The following is a 19,399-nucleotide window of genomic DNA, read 5'->3' on the forward strand; positions in this document are numbered from 1 at the left end:
TTATCTCTCGAGCCTAGTAAAACTAACCACTCCAAAGGCCTCCTGTTAGCAGCACAGGGATTCAAAAGTTGAAGAAGCCTGCTGGAGCAAGTTGGCAGCCCAAAGTCTTCAAGCCACTACCACCGCCACTACAGCACTGAGGACCAAGAACCAACGCACAGAGTTGCACCCTAGTTTGCTGAATCCGGGAGTGCAGTCAGAAAGTTGCTGGGACCCCCAGAATGTGAGTTATCGACTCAGGAAGGGTTGGCTACCTACTGCAACAAGAGGCAACTGGTAGTCCAGTAGTGACTGGACTTCGGCCAGACCGGAGAGGAGTTTGTGCGATGTCGACCCTGCAACCAGGACCCCGCACCATCTTTGTGGACTGTAAAATCCCAGCATGCAGGCCCCATCATCCGTGTCACATCCATAGCATCATTAGAACGTCTTCAGAATCCTTTATCCCTTGCATCAGGACCTTGCGTTGTCTCTGCACAGACATCCGTTCCTTTCTTTTCATGATGCAGATTTATAACTTATTGAATCCTGTCAGTCTGACAGAATTTTTCCACCAGTTTGTCTGTGTGCAGACATGTCTCCCCCTCTAAAGCAATGGGGTTCAAGCCGTGTCAAGACTGTCCTCGGCAGATGTTGATGGCAGACACACACGTCTGCATTTGATGCCTTGGTTCCAAATACGATTTGGTGTTGTGTAACTGCTAGACCAGGTCAGGTACATAGTCATCAAGAAAGGTGAGGTGGTTGAATCTGTTTCTCTGCCAATGAGCAGCAGACACCTGAGGTAACTCCTAGGAAGAAGTGTGACAGGGATAGACATCTGTAAAGCGGTGACATGGGTCTTCCTCCACATAGTCACAAAACACTATTGTTTGGTTTTGGAAGTGAGGAGCTGTGGTCACTTCATCTGTCCAGTTTTTCAGGATTTTGTTTGAGAATGTTCTCTTCAGATCCACTTCCTGCGAGGAGTATGGCTTTGGTTTCTATTCAAAGGCGAGTTAGCTGCAGGTAGAAGTGGCCATCAAAAGAAAAAGTTGCATACCTTTGGTAGCAATATTTGTGTTGGATACCAAAAGGTGTATAGTGGACCACGTCCTCAAGCCAGGTTGTATATAAACAACGTCTACATTTTACTTACCATGATTTTTGTTGTCTTTTTTGTTGTTGTTGTTTTTTTTATTTATTTTTTAAGCAATTTATGGCCATAAGTAACATGCATTTTGCTGGTCGCAAACAGCTCGATTCGCAGAATCAGACCGTTTGTGGCCAGTAAAATCCATTTTGGTATGTATAAATTCCAGTTTACGATTCAGTAGCATGTTACCAACTCAGAGTTTGCAATTGCAAATACATATTGATTCGGTATTAGGAAGGGACCTGTTTAGGGCACCCCTTCCTAATACTGAATCGCAGGTGTATGTAGTAATGTGTTGTGACCGAAGTGCAATCGCAAAACATTCGCACTTTGCCACCTACTTAAAGCAGGTGGTAACCCATTCACAAATGGAAATGGGTCCCCAAGGGAACCCTTCCCCTTTGTGAATGGTAGCGAAAACGTTTTTTTCAGAGCAGGTAGTGGTTCTTTAAGAAAAAAAATAAGATTGCTTTATTTAAAAGCAATCACAGACATTGTGGTCGGCTGACCCCAGCAGGTTACAATCCCTGTGATTTTTGCAGTTTTTAATGGATCGCAAATTGCAACCTACTCCATTGAGTTTTATGGACTTTCATACATTAGGAGTAGCAATTAACTAATTGCGATTTGCAGAGAATCGGAATTAGGTAATTGCTGTTTCCAGTAATGATACATATGGCCCTTAGATTTTTCCTAATTCCAACCATTTACATTATCTTCAATTAAGCAAGGTAAATGTATTTAGTAATATGATTATTAATTTTGCGGATTACATAGAGATTTAAATTGGGACTTTATGTCTTGCATTCCATTATAGATGTTTACGAATGAAGTGAAGCCTTATTTTGCTTTTCACTCTTTTTCCTTCCAGATGATGGTAACCCTAGGCTAAGTGCACAAGCGCAGGCAGCAGAGGACATCCTGGACAAATACAGAAATGCCATGAAACGGACCAGTACAGGAGAAGCTGCTATAGTGAACTATGAAAATGCAGGTAAGACTCACAGAGACTCGTTATGATCTTGTTGTTGTAGGTTATACATTGTTACAGAAGTGTGATTGGAAGAACCAAAAACAACCAAAGAATAATTACATAAATTAAATATAGATTTTGACATTTCTAATTTCTAGCTAGTTTTTGTGGTTGTGTGTGTGTCTGGTTGTGTGTGTGTGTGTGTGTATATATGTTCGATGGCATGTGTAGCTGCAGATACACATGCTGTGCATATGGATTTTGACATCTAGTGTTGGGCTTGGAGTGTTACAAGTTGTTTTTCGTCGAAGAAGTCTTTTAGAGTCACAGGATAGAGTGACTCCTCCTCTTCGATTCCATTGCGCATGGGCATCAACTCCATTGCTAGATTGCTTTCTTTCCGCCGTCAGGTTGGGACGTGTTTCCTCTTGCTCCGAGATTTCGATTGGGAAAACTTTGCAAAACTTTCTTTTTGTCGGTATTGTTTCGATCGCATTAATAATCTTCCAGCGACATAGCAGTACCGTCGGGAAACAACTTTGTTCGCCCTTCGGGGTGCGGGTGCTCAACTCTGGCCTATTCGGGCCGACCGCGTGGAGAGCCTAATGGATCGGACTCCATTCCGATTCTGCCCTCGGTGCCACACGAAGTACCCATACACCGACCAGCATCTGGTCTGCAACCTCTTCCTTTCTCCAGACCATCGGGAGGAAAACTGCGAGGCCTGTCGATCCTTCCAATCGAAAAAGACTAAGACAGAAGAGCAAGAAAGCTCAAAATGGCATAGAAGAGTAGAGAACAGTTCGATGTAGAAGAAGAACTACTACTGCAGACAGCGTTCTCAGTCTGAGATTCGGAGTCAGATCAAGAATCTGACGAAGACAGACCCGTCACAGCTGGTCAGCATGTGAGTACGTCTGCCCCTGCACCCTCACATAAGAAAAAACAGAAGGCCTTGGGTACGTCACTGCTGGAAAGACCATGGCTCGGCCCGAAAAAAGACTGTCGGTGACCGGCCCTCCAATTCGGCACTGAAAAAGGCCACCCCTCCGAAAACCTGGGAGTCGACAAAAAGCTCCATTTCAGACTCCAGTAAACAGCAGTTTTCGGAGTCGAAACTAGGAAAACCTGTGTCGGAGCCAAGACCTTCCTCACCATTTTCGATCTCGAAAAAACACATTTTGGAGCCGAAAAAAACGGCATATACAGAGGAACACGGCTTTCTAAAAGACTTAAAGAAAGCCAGAAAACCTCTGAGGAGGAGGAGTCAGAGGTCGAACCAATACTTCAAATTATGGATGAGAGGCAGTCCAGGATACAAATCCATAAAGAAACAGGGAGAATTATCACAGCACCTCCTTTAAAAACAAAGAGAAAGCTGGCATTTCAGGAGGAATTGGACACTGCAGCCCCAGCTAAAGTACCAAAACAGAAAGAGAAGCCAGCACCTCCTCAGTCTTCTCCTCCTCATCCTCCTCCTCATTCTCTTCCTCATTCTGCACACCTACTTACCTCTCCTCAGATAAGCCCTACACCAATGCATTCTCCAACTCATTCTTATGACTCACAACAGGACACTGTTGATCCATGGGATCTTTATGACCCTGATCCCATCCCAAGCAACAATCCAGACTGTTATCCCTCTAAACCATCGCCACCTGAAGATACTACTGCATATAACCAGCTCATAGCTAGGGCTGCAGCCTATCATGGGGTTACAATGCATACAGAACCACTAGAAGAGGATTTTTTATTCAACACATTAGCCTCAACTCATTCTAGATACCAATGCCTCCCGATGCTCCCAGGCATGGTAAAACATGCAAATCAAATTTTTAATGAGCCAGTGAAAGCAAGAGTAATAGCGCCTAGAATAGAAAAAAAAAGTACAAACCTGCACCTTCTGACCCTGATTACATCACCCATCAGGTACCACCTGATTCAATTGTGGTTAGTGCTACCAGGAAGAGACCAAATAGCCAGTCCTCAGGAGATGCACCCCCTCCTGATAAGGAAAGCAGAAAATTCGATGCTGCGGGGAAAAGGATTGCGTCCCAAGCAGCAAACCAATGGAGAATAGCAAATTCACAAGCACTACTAGCTCGTTGTGATAGAGCCCATTGGGACGAGATGCAGGATATAATACAGCATCTCCCCAAAGAACACCAAAAAAGGGCTCAACAGGTAGTGGAAGAAGCGCAAGCTATTACAAATAACCAAATAAGATCTGCCCTAGATGCAGCAGATACAGCTGCAAGGAGTCAACACAGCAGTCACTATTCGTAGACAACAGGCTGTTAAACATGCCCTTCGATAAAAAAAAACATCTTTTTGGGCCAGAAGTAGACACTGACAGCCAGTGGTTACCTGTGTCTGGGTATTGCACTCCTAGTTGGTGCCAGATGGACGTGTGCTGTGGCCCTGCTTCTGTGGTGGAGACTTCTGAGGTGTCCGGCAATAATAGCAGCCTTGCTTGGAATTTGATGACTTGAAGATTTCAGTGTGTTGGCTCCTGCGGCAGCACTTGTCTTTGACACTTTCAGCTTTTCTAGCCTGTGTGCAGATAGGACACTGGTAAAGTGTTCCCACCTTGGCGCTGAGGGAACGTTCCGACTTAGTTGCATCACCAGTCTCTCAGTGACAGTGGACTGACGATCACATATTATATTTGATTTTGCAGACTGATAGAATTGTGTAGGAAAAACAGCAGATCTCTACCACAAATAAACCACTCCTGGCTTCTCTCCCTTCAGTCCTATTACTGTTTGCATCCCATCATGGGCTTCTCCTCATGGACAGTCTCTCATTCTGCCAGGCTCACTTCCTCCCTCTCTAAGCAGACAAGCAGGCTTCTGGGCTCCAAACAGACGCTCTGCTTCTCAGCAGGAAGTTCTGATTTTAGACAGTGTCCTCTCCCCTCTGGGAGACTTCCTGACCTGCAGGCACCTACCCTGGTTGTACAGCAGTCCTTCAAGTAGCCTGCAGAGCATTCCCTTTCTGGGTCATCAAGAACTCTAAGCTGGAACAAAGTGGAGCATTTCGAATCCCTCTTTCATACATATTTTCCAGTCAGAAAATGTGGATTAACTGTCTAAAGTTTCAAAACCAGTTTGGGTTGATTCTCTTTCAAATGGCATTTGTCTTCAGCAGAGACCACCTTTGTGCAAGGTGACGGCTTTCACAACAGAAGCAGTGATGCTGGCTCCAAGCAGGGATGTCCTCAAACAAGGGCACAGTGAATTGTTAAGTCCCTAAATGTGGATTTTTACCTCCCTTCCTAAAAGGGTAATCAAGAACAGACAAAAGGAGAGGCCCTGCCTAGAAACTCTCTCACTCTAAATATTAGAAATCGCTGTCTGACCCCCTCACCTCTTCCATCTGTCAAATAGTAGTGACCAGGAAGAACTAATCATAAGCCCTCATCAAATTTCTAATAGGAGCCCAGTCTCAATCCACCTTCAGTTCAGTTTATCGGTCTTCACTCTCCAGCAACACAAATGCAGTCAGTGCACTTCCAGTGTCTGTGACAGGTGTGCCCACCCTCCATCTTGCACCATGCTAAAGAAAGGCCCATGCAAAATGGACTCCACTGGTCCCAGGACTTACTCTGTCCCAACACTGAGGCCTACTACCATTCACGTGGCTAACACACACTGGACGTACACATGCTAGACACGTTCATGAAATGTCAGCACATGGATCTAGGGTCCACCTAATGTCTGACCTTTAGTTGTGATAGGTCTATAAAGTACACACTCACTGACATAGAAAAACGGTTCTGGTCACACTGCTGATTCTCAAAAACTAGTTAGGCTGCCACCACTGCTTCATGTGACTCAACACTGGGCATGGACAGTTGTCCTATGCCTGCGTGCAGGCTTTGTGCGCCCTTTCAAGCCAGAGAACCAGTTCTGGACCTCTCACTACAAGGTTCACGCCTAGGCCTTTGCACTTGTGCCTGATTAGTTTGAAGATATTAGCCAAATGAGAGATCAGATCACCAGTTTCGGTCAGTCAGTCATCGGTGGGGTTTTGGGCCTGTTTTCATGCAGGGGACGTTTCCATGCTAGTGCTGATAGTTTTGCAAAGCAAAATCACACAAAGTATGGGCATTGCCTCAAAATGGCAAAAATAATGAGCAAGCCTCAGTATTGAGGAGGTTGGCAGTGAAGGTTGAAAAAAAAACTACAGTGAAAGACGTCCCAAAGCAACTAATACAGTGGGTGGATCAGTGAACAAAGCCTTACCATCGACAAAGTAATCTATGGCTCTGGTTCAAGAATAATGACATCTGGACTCAGCTAAAAGTAAATATTGCAAGAAACCTCATATTCACCTTACCCACCAAACTGGTTTTCATTGATTTGATTAAAATAGAAGGCTGGTGAGATTTATGTGGACTCATGGCCTAAAGGTTTTGAAAGGATAACAAATAGACCTAAATGTTTTTTTCCTAGGTAAGTATACTTCAATGGACAAAGGTACAAACACTGCGTTGTGAGAGGGTGGAGGAACGATAACTGGCTGAACTACTTAAGAATGTGTGTAATACCATTGATTTTATTTTATTTTTTAACTATGAAGTTACTTGTATAATAAGGCAGCACTGAAGTCAGTCAGTTTTGGGAATTGGAAGAGATAAACTTGAATTTTGTGATGAAAAGGAGCTGTACAAATATGTGAACTGTTTTTACTTGCTCACAAAGCCAGCTGCAGTGTTTTAAATTTCAGTGTGTAACAATTATTTCTGTATTTTTCACAATGGGGATTCATGCTGGACCTTTGTTTTGATTGTATCTAATTCTTAATAGTCTTCATTCTACCATCTTTGCTTTCTATTGCACAGAGAGGCTGTGGTTTTGTAAATCTCCGTTGGGATCTTCTAATTCCCTCTTACTTACCTTTTTAATACTATGCCCTCTTCCTTCTTCAGAGTGAACAGCGATTAGATCCCTGCCCATGTTTAAATTGTGTTTTTCTATTCTTCTTTAAAATTTAGTGGCCCATTTGACTGCACAGCACATTCAGAAACTGAGCCTAGTCTATCCTAAATGTATTCACTTGTGATTTATTAGTATTGCCTCATGGTAGCATTTTGCAAAGTTACTGAGCTCTAACCTCACCTGTGAACTAAGAAGTAACTTTCTACAACATAATCTTCTCTTTCCTTTCGTATGAGGCTCCCCAGAATCATAATTTAAATAAATAAATAAATAAGGTGCTATGGAAATAACTAATCATTAGTAATATTTTAATATGAGTAAGGAGGTCTGCAGGAGATAATGGTTGAGTCTTTCAAGCTTTTTTCTCCTTTTACGTTTTAGGATGAAAGGTTTATGAATTCTCTTAAAAATTCTAGACTTCCTGTAGTAACATAAATACTTAAATATCTGTTTAGTGGTATGATATCAGCAGTGAACACAGATGCAGGTGTGGATTCCAGTGTCATGAATCAGCTAATGTAGTTATAGCAGCATTTATATAATAACCAGATACTAATGAAAGTCTAACTGTTGTACTCATTTAACCTTTATATTTTCCTCTTTTTCTATAATGACCATTTCAGAAGGTGTTGGTGATGGTGAAAGTGTCCACGACTCCCCAAGGGATGAGGCCTTACAGAATATCACTTCTGACGATCTCCCAGACTCTGCCAGCCAAGTTGCACTTCCCCTGGACTCTGTTTTCTCGTACAGGTAATGACATGGCCATATTATCCAATGCTAGTCCAAGGCTGCGAATAAGAATATATCAATGATGCATTTAACATTCTTCTTAGCCAGTACTTGCCCACCTATGCAGACTCTATAGCAGGGGTCTTCAAACTGTGGGTGGGGCAGTCAGGGGGCTTCAAGTGGTCTGGGATTGAGGGGTGGGGTGGGGGGGGGGGGGGGGGTCTCAAGTGCTCCAGGTTGGGAAGGGGGTGATTTAGCAGGCTCTGCAAAAGGAAGAATTATGCAGATAGCAGTACTTTATTTTAAGCAGAAAAAATATTGCATTTTTAAAAAGGTAGTAGAACTTAACTGTAATGTTTAAGTAAGTCTAGACATGTTTAAACATTGGCAACTTAATAGAATAATTGTAAAAACTACTGAGGGGGACACAATTTTCTTTTTTCCTCCCGCTGTGGAGGGGGTGGCGGACGCAGCATTAAAAAGTTTGAAAATCACTACCTATAGGATACCAAGAGACACCACAAGCTATCAGTTGCTGAGGAACTTCTACTGGTGAAAGTGCACCCTCTCCCATGGTGGCGTAGAAATGGTGTAGCAGTGTTTGGGGAGCAGTCATTTGAGAGGACTACGAGCATAAAGAAGTCAAGATGGCTCTGAAAGAAAGATTCCAGATTGGACATTCATGATTTAAGGATCTCACTTTTCTCTAGATATATCTCTTTATTTAATAGAAATTGGTTGTTACGTAAATTGTTTCACTAGTGTAGTCGAATCAGAAGGCCTCAAGCAACTGTAATTCACATCTTTATGCATGATCTAGGTAGGGTGATGGTAATGCCATGTTATCAGGTTACTCTTTTGGGTTTGTTTGATTCGGTCGAAGGGAGCCAAGACTGGAACTGGCACAAATTACTCATTTTCCGAACAGTTATCCTACTGTTGACTGTATTTGTCTTTCTTGAAGAGGTGTAAAGTATGTTGATTAGTTGCATTCATAATGCTCAACTATCTGTCTGAATCTCAGTTAGAAAACAAAAACAGCTTCTGGGCTTGATCACGCTCCTTGGTAGCCGTGCAGTTGCTCATCATTAAACTCAGCTTTGACCAATGGAACGTTGCCATCCCAGTGGTTCAGACACTATTATTATGCACATTCAGGTAGACTTTTTACGTGATCATGGAATAAAGGCTATGACGCTTTCGTTCTGTGTTAATGTTTTAAAAAACAAGCATTTGGTGATAGTCTATCATCATTGTTTTTACTTAGTAAATATATTTGTATGTTTCAGGGATGCTAAGAAGAAGCTTCGCATGGCTCTATGCTCAGCAGATGCAGTCGCTTTTCCCATGCTGTCCCATTCCACTCGGAATGGTCTGCCAGATCACAATGACCCAGAAGGTAACCCTAGATGCTAATTTTTATGGTATGTGCTGAATGGCTCTTCCAAGTATGCATGTTTCCATGACTCGTGCCTTTTGTTGCTTGACTACTTTACCCCACAGATTGGGTTGGTTCAGTAAAGTTTCAGCTCTGTATTTCTCGTTACTTTGTCTATACGCCATCACAGAAATGGAAAAGAGAATGAACATATATGAACATCCCTGCATTTTAATTACACTCACTCTTGCTGTGGTGGTCTTGGAGGGTGACACCAAGGAGAAAGACGTACATTCCAGTTCTGTAGAGCAACTGGGAAGAGAATAGCACAGGGATTCGCTGTTATAAGGGGTGATAAAATGTATTAATGAAACAGCCAGGAGGATGGGAGGGTGCAAGGTTTTTCCGCCAAAACCTTTCATTGTTTCTTACTTTAGATCACACATCAAACGTTAGTGTTTTTATTTGTCTTTGTGATCTAAATTTCACTGCCAGCAATAAATGTGGCAGGGTAACATGGTTCTTGTGCCTTAATGCACAGTGCTGTACAAGCATTACATCTGTTTCATTTTCAAAAAACAAAACTATCCATGCTGCCATATAACCGATACAGGCAAAAAGAGGAGGGACTTGCATAGAGTACCAAACCTCACAATAGCACCGTGCAGCTTGAGGTGAGGAGTGGCCAGTGTCCCTTAAAGACCAAACTCTCAAAATACAAAGCTCACAGTGGTGCTCATTTACCTCATGTATCCGTGTGAAGCACTTTTTTTTCCATAGAGGAGGTCATTGTTTATCACAGAGTAGCAAAGTTCACTGGATCTGTATTCTGGCAACTGTACTCACTCTCCCAAAGTGCCAGACTCCTCAGTAGAACACTAAATCCCAGGCAGGGGAAACTAGTGGGTCCATACGTCACAAGAGGTTTGGCCACTAATTGTGAACCAAGGAGAAGGGACCACGCAGGTGTACTTTTCAATTCGATATTTCCAAAAACTGACCACAAACATTTAATTAATTGAACATAAATGGATGTTTAACCCATTATAAACAACATATAGGCCCTCATTCTGACCCTGGCGGTCGGCGGAGAGACGGCGGTCGGACCGCGAACAGACCGGCGGTATTAAAAATGGCATTCTGACCGCGGCGGTCCCCGCCGCGACCGACCGCTACTTCTCCACTCCGACCGCCACGGCGGTCATGACCGCGGGGCTGGAGTTTGCGCACTCCGGCCCGGCGGTCGTCCCAAGACCGCCAAGGGTATTATGACCCTGCCTACCGCCGCGGTTTCTTGCGGGCGGGAACCGCCGTGCGAACCATGGCGGTAAGCACTATCGGGGCCAGGGAATTCCTTCCCTGGCACTGATAGGGGTCTCCCCCACCCCCCACTACCCACCCGAGTCCTCCCCCCACACCCTCCACCCCCCTGCCACCCCCCAGAGGTGGTACGAACCCCCTCCCCACCCCGACATGCACATACATGTACCCCGACATGCACACACCCCCAACATGCACATATACACACCCCCTACACACACATACACAACGGGGACACATACCCGCACACATACATGCCGACATGCGCACCTGCCGAACAGCACACATTACCCATAGACACAGCAGCACCCCCCGCCCGCATACACGCACTCACACACCCCCTCTACACACTCACACGCACACCCCCATGCACGCCCACATCACACAACACCCCCCCACCCCCTCCCCTCACGGACGATCAACTTACCTTGTGCGTTGGTCCTCCGGGAGGCGACGGGAGCCATAGGGACGTGACCGCCAACAGAAGACCGCCAACAGAAGACCGCCACACAGAAATGTGGGTCGTAATTCTGTGGGCGGTGTTCTGCTGGCGTGGCGGTGGAGGTTGACCAGTCTCCACTTTCCCGCCGACCGCCAGTGTGGCTGCTGGCGGTTTTCCGGCGGAACGCTCCCAGCGGTCAGAATGCGCACAGCGGCACACCGCCGCGGTCGGCGGTCTTCACCGCGGCGGTAACTCAGCGGTCTTGCGAAAAGACCGCCAAGGTCAGAATGAGGGCCATAATCTTTTGTCTGTATGTTGTACATCATTTGCTGTGCATTTTTTTTTTTTTTTTTTTTTTAAGAGAGGGGTCGGTCACAGTGGTGCCTTATGAATCGGTCTATATTGAATTACATGCGTTCAGCATCAGTAACCTTTGAAACTGGGAGATCAACTCTCATATTGTGGTTATCTTTGCAACAGGATGGCAAACTAAATCAAAAATCCCCTCAGTTTGACAATAACTGCCTTATGGGCAAGGTATACACACTCACTGGGAACAAAATTGCACAATTGCACAGTGCCAGTCACAAAGCTCTGGGTTCCACTTTTTTTGGATTCACTCTAAGAAGCCATAGTGGCCTTTAAAGTAGAAGTCGCAATGGTAGTAAATAATATAAAGCTAATTCAGTTGGCGCAGGGTGGTTGGGGGAGTCAACTTTCCACCTAAGTTGAGCTCAAGACTATAAACTGGTTAAAATTTGCAAACAAAACAAACCCACTTTAGCCTATTCAAGGGGGAAATACCATATGCCCAAAACATCATCCATAGACCTTAAGATCTTAGGCTGGGAGTCTTAAACACAAAGATAATGGCTGCGTTGGGGCCCACCAACTTTATGCATTCAAGTTAGCGGTGGACTCGTGCACTATTTCTAATCTAATTACACACCAACCTCCAATAAGGAACCAGTAGGTGTGAGGCTCAGGAGAGCAGGTCTTTTGTACCAAAAGTCACCTTAACAATAAATACAAAAACAGGAGGTCAGTACTTTGGTTTCACCATTGAAGCAGGAAGCTTACCTTGTGTAATGCGATCTTTCGCACTATTGCTCAGTTGGCACAGGACACGAGCCAACACATTTCACATTACATAAAGAGTTCTAAATAGAAAATGTACATTGTCAGCACCTGTAGCACACTTTTAAAGGGCATATAGTCCCTAATGGCAGCTATGTTTCCACATAGTTGATGTAATCATAACTGCATGCATGCCAACAACTTGCAGTGAGCACAGCTCTTCCTTTGCATATACCAGGCAAAATCTGGCTTACTCCAGTATTGGAACTTTCATAGATTCCCCGTCATCGAGATGGGAGCCCCCAGTACATTACAATAGGTATGCAATGATAACCACAGTGAAAGAAGGCCTAAGGCCTCCCACTTTAGAAACCTATCCTTGTCGATTTGAGGAAAGAGACCAAACTTAGGCTTTAGCCAATTAGGATGCCCTTCCCTCTATAGAACACTCCTGTGAGAAGCTCCAGTCCGTCAGATTATCTACCACACGTTGTGCTAGGGAGTCTCCACTCCACAGTCTTCTCAGTCACACCTTTAAAAAACTATTTTATAGTATATTTTTTCATCAGAATTTTGCCTCTACCACTTGAAAGCCTTGAAACTTCTTTCTGCTCCCGGAGAAATCTATTTTCTCAGTCAATCACCATGTCTGACTAGGAGAAGAAAAGTCTATTCAGAGCCTGCAAGACCTGTGTTAAAAAGAGGCTTCACTTCAAGGATCCACATAAGGACTGCGTATATTGCCTTTATCCAGACCATTCAACAAAGGGTTGTGGTATGCAGGACATTTTCTCACAAAACACTTACAGAGAGGGCAGGCTGCTCAATTGGCTCCAGAAGCTAAAACCAGAACAAATCCGGTTTCTGGTTCTGATAGTGAGGAATCATCTACATCCTTAAAGAAAATACAAAAAAGGGATAGATCACCTCAAGCTCATCATTCTGAGGATCGTCCTAAGAAAGCTTTGAAAAAGACTAAACAAGGGTCTTATAGAGCTCATAGCCCTTCTCGTTCTCCTCACAGGAGGTCTGCATCCTCCCATAGAGAAACAAAGGAGCTTTCATCCTTGTCTGAGCGTTGTAAAAAAACACCTTCTGAGCATCCTACACCACCTCCTACAGTTCGGCATTCATTCAAGAAACCATCTAGCAAAATTACGACGATATCGTCCACAACAGGGGCGACAACAGTGTCAAGAAAAGTGTCTACAGTGTGATCGACAACATCTACGATGACAATTTGTACAGCATGTTGTCTTATCCAGGTGACTGGTCACCTGTTCGGTATAAGTCAATAAGGACGCTCAATGAAGGACCACAAGCCAATTATAAATACAATTTAGCTTTACTAGAATTGCAGGTACATGTAGGCATTTAGCACATTAACAATAGTAGAATAAGAATAGCAATGAAAAGCATCTATTTATATATAAGTATACTACAAAGAGCATCTATGCATATAAATATAAGCAGAGTTCATTGACTGATATAAGTTTTGATTAACTGTATACCAAAATGCATCACACTACGATGTTCAGGAAGCAGAATATAAATGAATTGAATACTTCAGATAAGCTTTGATTCACTGCACACCAAAATGCATGTTTCAATTACTGCAGTAGGCTCTCACTACGATGTTCAGGAGGCAAAATATAAACAAACTAAATACTTCAGATAAGCTTTGACTTACTGCACACCAAAATGCATGTTTCAGTTACTGTAGCAGGTTCAGACTATGAGGTTTAGAAAGCAAAATATAAACGAGCTGAATACTTTAGGTTATAAACACAGTGCAAGCATAAATAATCAGTCGTCATAATAGAGCAGAAAAACAAAGGCCTTTCATCCCTGTGTGGAACTTAACTTAGTCCACGAAATGCTGGGAAGCCCTCTACCGCCTGCTTGGACCTCTCTCCCCCTCAAGCATCACGGTCAGCAAAACAGGGAGGCAGTGCTGGGCCATGGCAGCTTTCACAACTCCATCTGCGAGCTTCAGATCCCTCACCCACACTTCAGTGCTTAACCGCTTAGCTGCTGGGCTGTCCCCCCCCCCCCCCCCACCACCCACCAGTGCTGAGCCCTTTTTTGGCTATTTGGGGTAGTTTGCGCTTAGGCCTTCATAACTTTTTGTGCACATAAGCTATCCACGCCAAATTTGCGTCCTTTTTTTCCAACATCCTAGGGATTCTAATGGTACCCAGAGTTTGTGGTTTCCCCTGGAGGAGACCAAGAAATTAGCCAAAATACAGTGAAAATTTCGTTTTTTCCCAAAAAATGGGAAGAAAGGGCTGCCGAAGAAGGCTTGTGGGTTTTTCCCTGAAAATGCCATCAACAAAGGGTTTCTGGTGCTGAAATCACCATCTTCCCACCTTTCAGGAACGGGCAGACTTGAATCAGAAAACCACATTTTTCAACACAAATTTGGCATTTTACTGGGACATACCCCATTTTTACTATTTTTTGTGCTTTCAGCCTCCTTCGAGTTAGTGACAGGAATGGGTATGAAACCAATGCTGGATCCCAGAAAGCTAAACATTTCTGAAAACTAGACAAAATTCTGAATTCAGCAGGGGGTCATTTGTGTAGATCCTACAAGGTTTTCCTACAGAAAATAACAGCTCAAATAAAAGAATATTGAAATTGAGCTGAAAACAACAGCCATTTTTCTTTCTGTTTTACTCTGTAATTTTGTCCTGCGATGTCAGATTTTTTAAAAGCAATATACCGTTATGTCTGCTGGACTCTTCTGGTTGCGGGGATATAAAGGGCTTGTAGGTTCATCAAGAACCCTAGGTACCCAGAGCCAATAAATGAGCTGCACCCTGCAGTTGGTTTTCATTCTATTCTGGGTATACAGCAATTCATTTGCTGAAATATGAAGAGTGAAAAATAGGTGTCAAGAAAACCTTTGCATTTCCAAAATTGGCTCAAGATGAGGTTTTGAGGAGCAGTGTTTTTTTGCACATCTCTGAATTCCGGGGTGCCCATACTAGCATGTGAATTGCAGGGCATTTCTCAAATAGACATTTTTTTACACACTCTCTTATATTTGGAATGAAAAAATGCAGAGAAAGATAAGGGGCAATAACAATTGTTTTGCTATTCTATGTTCCCCCAGGTCTCCCGATAAAAATGATACTTCACTTGTGTGGGTAGGCCTAGCGCCCGCGACAGGAAATGCCCCAAAACGCAACGTGGACACATCAAATTTTTTGAAAGAAAACAGAGGTGTTTTTTGCAAAGTGCCTACCTGTAGATTTTGGTCTCTAGCTCAGCCGGCACCTAGGGAAACCTACCAAACCTGTGCATTTTTGAAAACTAGAGACCTAGGGGAATCCAAGATGGGGTGACTTGTGGGGCTCTGACCAGGTTCTGTTACCCAGAATCCTTTGCAAACCTCAAAATTTGGCTAAAAAAACACTTTTTCCTGTCATTTCGGTGACAAAGTTCTGGAATCTGAGAGGAGCCACAAATTTCCTTCCACCCAGCGTTCCCCCAAGTCTCCCGATAAAAATGATACCTCACTTGTGTGGGTAGGCCTAGCGCCCGTGACAGGAATGGATCACACAAGGGTCAATGGTAGTCCTTGCTTGAGGTCTACTGTTAACCCTGGAGTGATTCATTCCTGAAGCAGGCACACAAGCGGGGTTGTGTTTTTATCAGGACAAGTGGGGAAACACTGGGTGGTAGGAATTTTGAGGATCCCTGCAGATCCCTGGACTTCTGCTCATTGCAATGCAAGGAAAATGTGTTTTTTAAGCACATTTTGTGATTTCAAGGGGATTCTGGGTGAAGGAAAACTGATGAGAGACACGCAAGTCCTGCACCCTTGGACTCCCCTGGTACTAGTTTGTTAAAGTTAACCCACCACTCACACTGGTTGGTTTTAGCACCTCCAGAAATTATGGTTTCAAAGCATAATTACTTATCAAAGTATCTGAATATTGAAACCAAGCCTTCTGAAGGTGGGCCATAAAGCCGCGTCCAGGCACCAACCTCTTTATGGTCCATTCACACGCCATTCACGCACAACAAACAACCCTTTCATATCACCAGCCACGGGCCCAATCCAACCAATCACTGCACTCACATTAACTTACCGCTGCCAGACAAGGGCCCATCACATTCACACGCCACAGAACGGAATATGTTTGACTACATTTTACCACCTGTCAAGTAACTGCCTCCTTCTTCCTTAACATTACCAAATGCATGCGTAACGAACCTTTACTAATGACTCCTGTGACAGCCACCTGAGGCTCAGGAAGACATGTTTTTCATGCACCTTTAACACACTCTCTGTGCTAAATCCAACTCCTTCCAGTTTGTGGATGCAAGTTGGGGGTGTCCGAGTATGCCGTACAAAGCGATTCCTCGAACTGAGTGAGCATATCTCCCTTTGAAACTAAGGGAGACATGCTGGGGATTTCTCATGCTGTTACCTAAAGAGAAGGTCATAGGCTTACTGCCTCCTTCTTCCTTAACATTACCAAATGCATGCGTAACAAACCGTTACTAATGACTCCTGTGACAGCCACCTGAGGCTCAGGAAGACATGTTTTTCATGCGCCTTTAACACACTCTCTGTGCTAAATCCAACTCCTTCCAGTTTGTGGATGCAAGTTGGGAGTTTCCAAGTATGCCGTACAAAGTGATTCCTCGAACTGAGAGAGCATATCTACCGTTGAAAGTAAGGTAGACATGCAGGTGAAGAAAGGGTACTCCGTGGCAATGTGGCATATGTCCTGTCCACTAGTATATGCAGTAGGGGGAATATAATGCATGTTAATTGAACAGAACACCGACCACGCCAAAAGGAAGTCCATGATGAAGTAAAATTCTGTGGCTCCTTGCCTAACGAAGCAGTGGCCCATGGACGTTCGGTATCCATGCACTGCCACTGAAAGGATTACCCAACAGCAGCTCAACCTCAGTCGATTTCCCAGAACTTTGCTTTAGTATGATACAACGTAAAGCAAGTAGGGATACAGAGGCCTGGTTGTGATGGACACTGGGGACAGTAATACCGACTCTCCTGTCGCTTTCCATGCTTTGAGCACACTTTACAGCGACGACATGGACAATCCTTTTTGGGTGTTTTAGGTATGCGATCAGCAAAGTGTCGCTCCTGCAGCCTTGCAACATCCTCCAGAACATATGAGGTGGAGGCTGCTGCTTCTTCTGTAACAGCAGTGAGGCTTTCAATTACAGACAACTGGAAGTCAAGGAAAGTCATGAGTCTTCCTGTGGTTGTCTGACGGTAAACAACATGCGCATTATATGTTGCCATCTGAATCAGGTGGGTAAACAGTTTCTTGTACCAAGTGCAAGTTTTACGACACGCATTGTATGGTTGAAGAACCTGGTCGTTCTTGTCCACTCCACCCATGTACTTATTGTAATCGAGTATACAGATGGGCTTGTGGACTTCGGCCATCTGACCCCAAACCGTGATGGGTGAAGTACTCCCATCATGAATTGTAGTGAGCACGTATACATCACGCCTATCTAGGAACTTGACTGCGAGCAGTTCGTTAGAACGCAATGCAGTACTCTGTGATTTCTGGAGCTTCTTGCAAACAAGCTCCCGCGGGAATCCTTTGCGGTTACAATGAACTGTACCGCAGGCCACAGTGCCAGCTTTGTAGAGCTCACTGAACAGCTCTACTCCTGTATAGAAATTGTCCACATAAAGGTTATAACCTTTGTGAAGAAGTGGCTATACAAGTTCCCATACAATCTTACCTGTGACCCCTAACGCGGGAGGGCAACCTACAGGGTTTAGGGTAGAATCCTTCACTGTATACACTCTCAACCTGTACACATAGCCAGTAGAGCTCTCACACAGCATGTACAGCTTTATGCCATAGCGAGCTCTTTTGCTCGCAATGTACTGTCTGAAAAGCAGCCGTCCTTTGTACAGGATCAAGGACTCATCGACTGCTATATTCTTTCCAGGAGTATAGATCTCTGGAAACCTGGCAGACAAATGTTCTATGACAGGCCGAATTTTGAACAACCTGTCATGATCTGGATGGTCCAGGGGCAATGCAGCAGAATTGTCATTGAAATGCAGCATGCCCTGCAGTAGCAAAAAACGATCTCTGCTCATGTATGGTGCGAAGATTGGAGTTACCCAAACCGTGCGAGTCGTCCAGTAGGACTGCAAGGTGGGTTTCTGCACTAACCCCATTTTGAGCGTAAGGCCCAAAAATATCTTCAACTCCGCCAGCGAAGTGGGAGTCCACTGGCGTGCCCTAGAACGGGGCCCTAGAGTGCCTCCGCACTCCCTTAGAAATTGGTCTGCACGCAAATTTGTTTGCTGCACAACTTTCTGAAGAAAGTCAACATCCAAAAACAGATAGATGTAGTCGACTGGCAAAAAGTTAGCTGTATCGACTTTACATCCAGTGTCACCAGTAAAAGGTGGAATTTGGGGCTGAACCAAACAGGGGGGCTGCCAAGAGAGCACTCTCTCTGGGCTTGCGGCCGCAAGCACGTGCTCTCTGGGTTCGGCTCACCCAATGTGGTCCCGCTGCCCAGAATGTGCTTGCGAAGGGACAGCACGGATGTCGTCATGGTCTCCTTCAGACTTACTGGAAGAGGTGTCATCGGATGGGACTCCGCCGACTGAAAAATCACTCCCAGAATCTGCCCCATTATCTCTACCTCAGATGCTGTCTCAGTGTCTGCTGTCTCAGTCTCTGAGCCTACATCAGAACTGTCCTCCATAACCCGAGCTAGGGCTTGATCAGCAGTCATCAAATGAGACGCCATCTCTGCAACTGGCTAAACTGTCCCTCTAAATTACTAGCCTAAGTAGAAGGCAGATAGTCACAAAATTGCTTGTGGGTATGTTTGTTGTGTACAACAGGAAATGTCGTCACCTTACCTTCGCTTCTTCTCCAATTCTGCAGATTCTCTGAAAACACTGAAAAAAAGAATGTATTACTTCACCTTACCACACACCCTGTGCAACAGTCATTTTTGGTGCTCTGCCTCCCATTACCTCCTCTTCTAATTCCCTCAGTACTACCCAGCAAAAGTGCCACTCATATCTCCATAGTCCCCCTGGAATTACATTTGTTTTAAAGCGCAGGTAACGCTTGCCTTTACTAATCCACTCAGCTACTTTATGGCAACTGCCACTACAGAAAAGGCATGCATATATAATAAATATATATATATATATATATGTTCGATGGCATGTGTAGCTGCAGATACACATGCTGTGCACAGTCCGCCATCTGGTGTTGGGCTCGGAGTGTTACAAGTTGTTTTTCTTCGAAGAAGTCTTTTCGAGTCACGAGACCGAGGGACTCCTCCCATTTCGACTCCATTGCGCATGGGCGTCGACTCCATCTTAGATTGTTTTTTTTCCGCCATCGGGTTCGGACGT

The 19,399-nt window shown here is 44.4% G+C and overlaps 1 protein-coding gene across 13 annotated transcripts in view; it reads left to right on the forward strand.

The window, feature by feature from the left end:
* The window catches only part of GAPVD1 (GTPase activating protein and VPS9 domains 1), a 418,483-nt gene that overhangs the window by 286,361 nt on the left and 112,723 nt on the right, over nt 1–19,399 (forward strand). For all 13 annotated transcript variants that reach the window (XM_069241756.1, XM_069241749.1, XM_069241751.1 and 10 more), the window contains 3 exons: nt 2,007–2,129; nt 7,675–7,804; nt 9,073–9,182. In XM_069241756.1, coding sequence (XP_069097857.1) covers nt 2,007–2,129; nt 7,675–7,804; nt 9,073–9,182 — 363 coding nt within the window. The remainder of the gene's footprint in view (nt 1–2,006; nt 2,130–7,674; nt 7,805–9,072; nt 9,183–19,399) is intronic.

This window comes from Pleurodeles waltl, chromosome 6, assembly GCF_031143425.1.
Source record: "Pleurodeles waltl isolate 20211129_DDA chromosome 6, aPleWal1.hap1.20221129, whole genome shotgun sequence".
NCBI lineage: Eukaryota > Metazoa > Chordata > Amphibia > Caudata > Salamandridae > Pleurodeles > Pleurodeles waltl.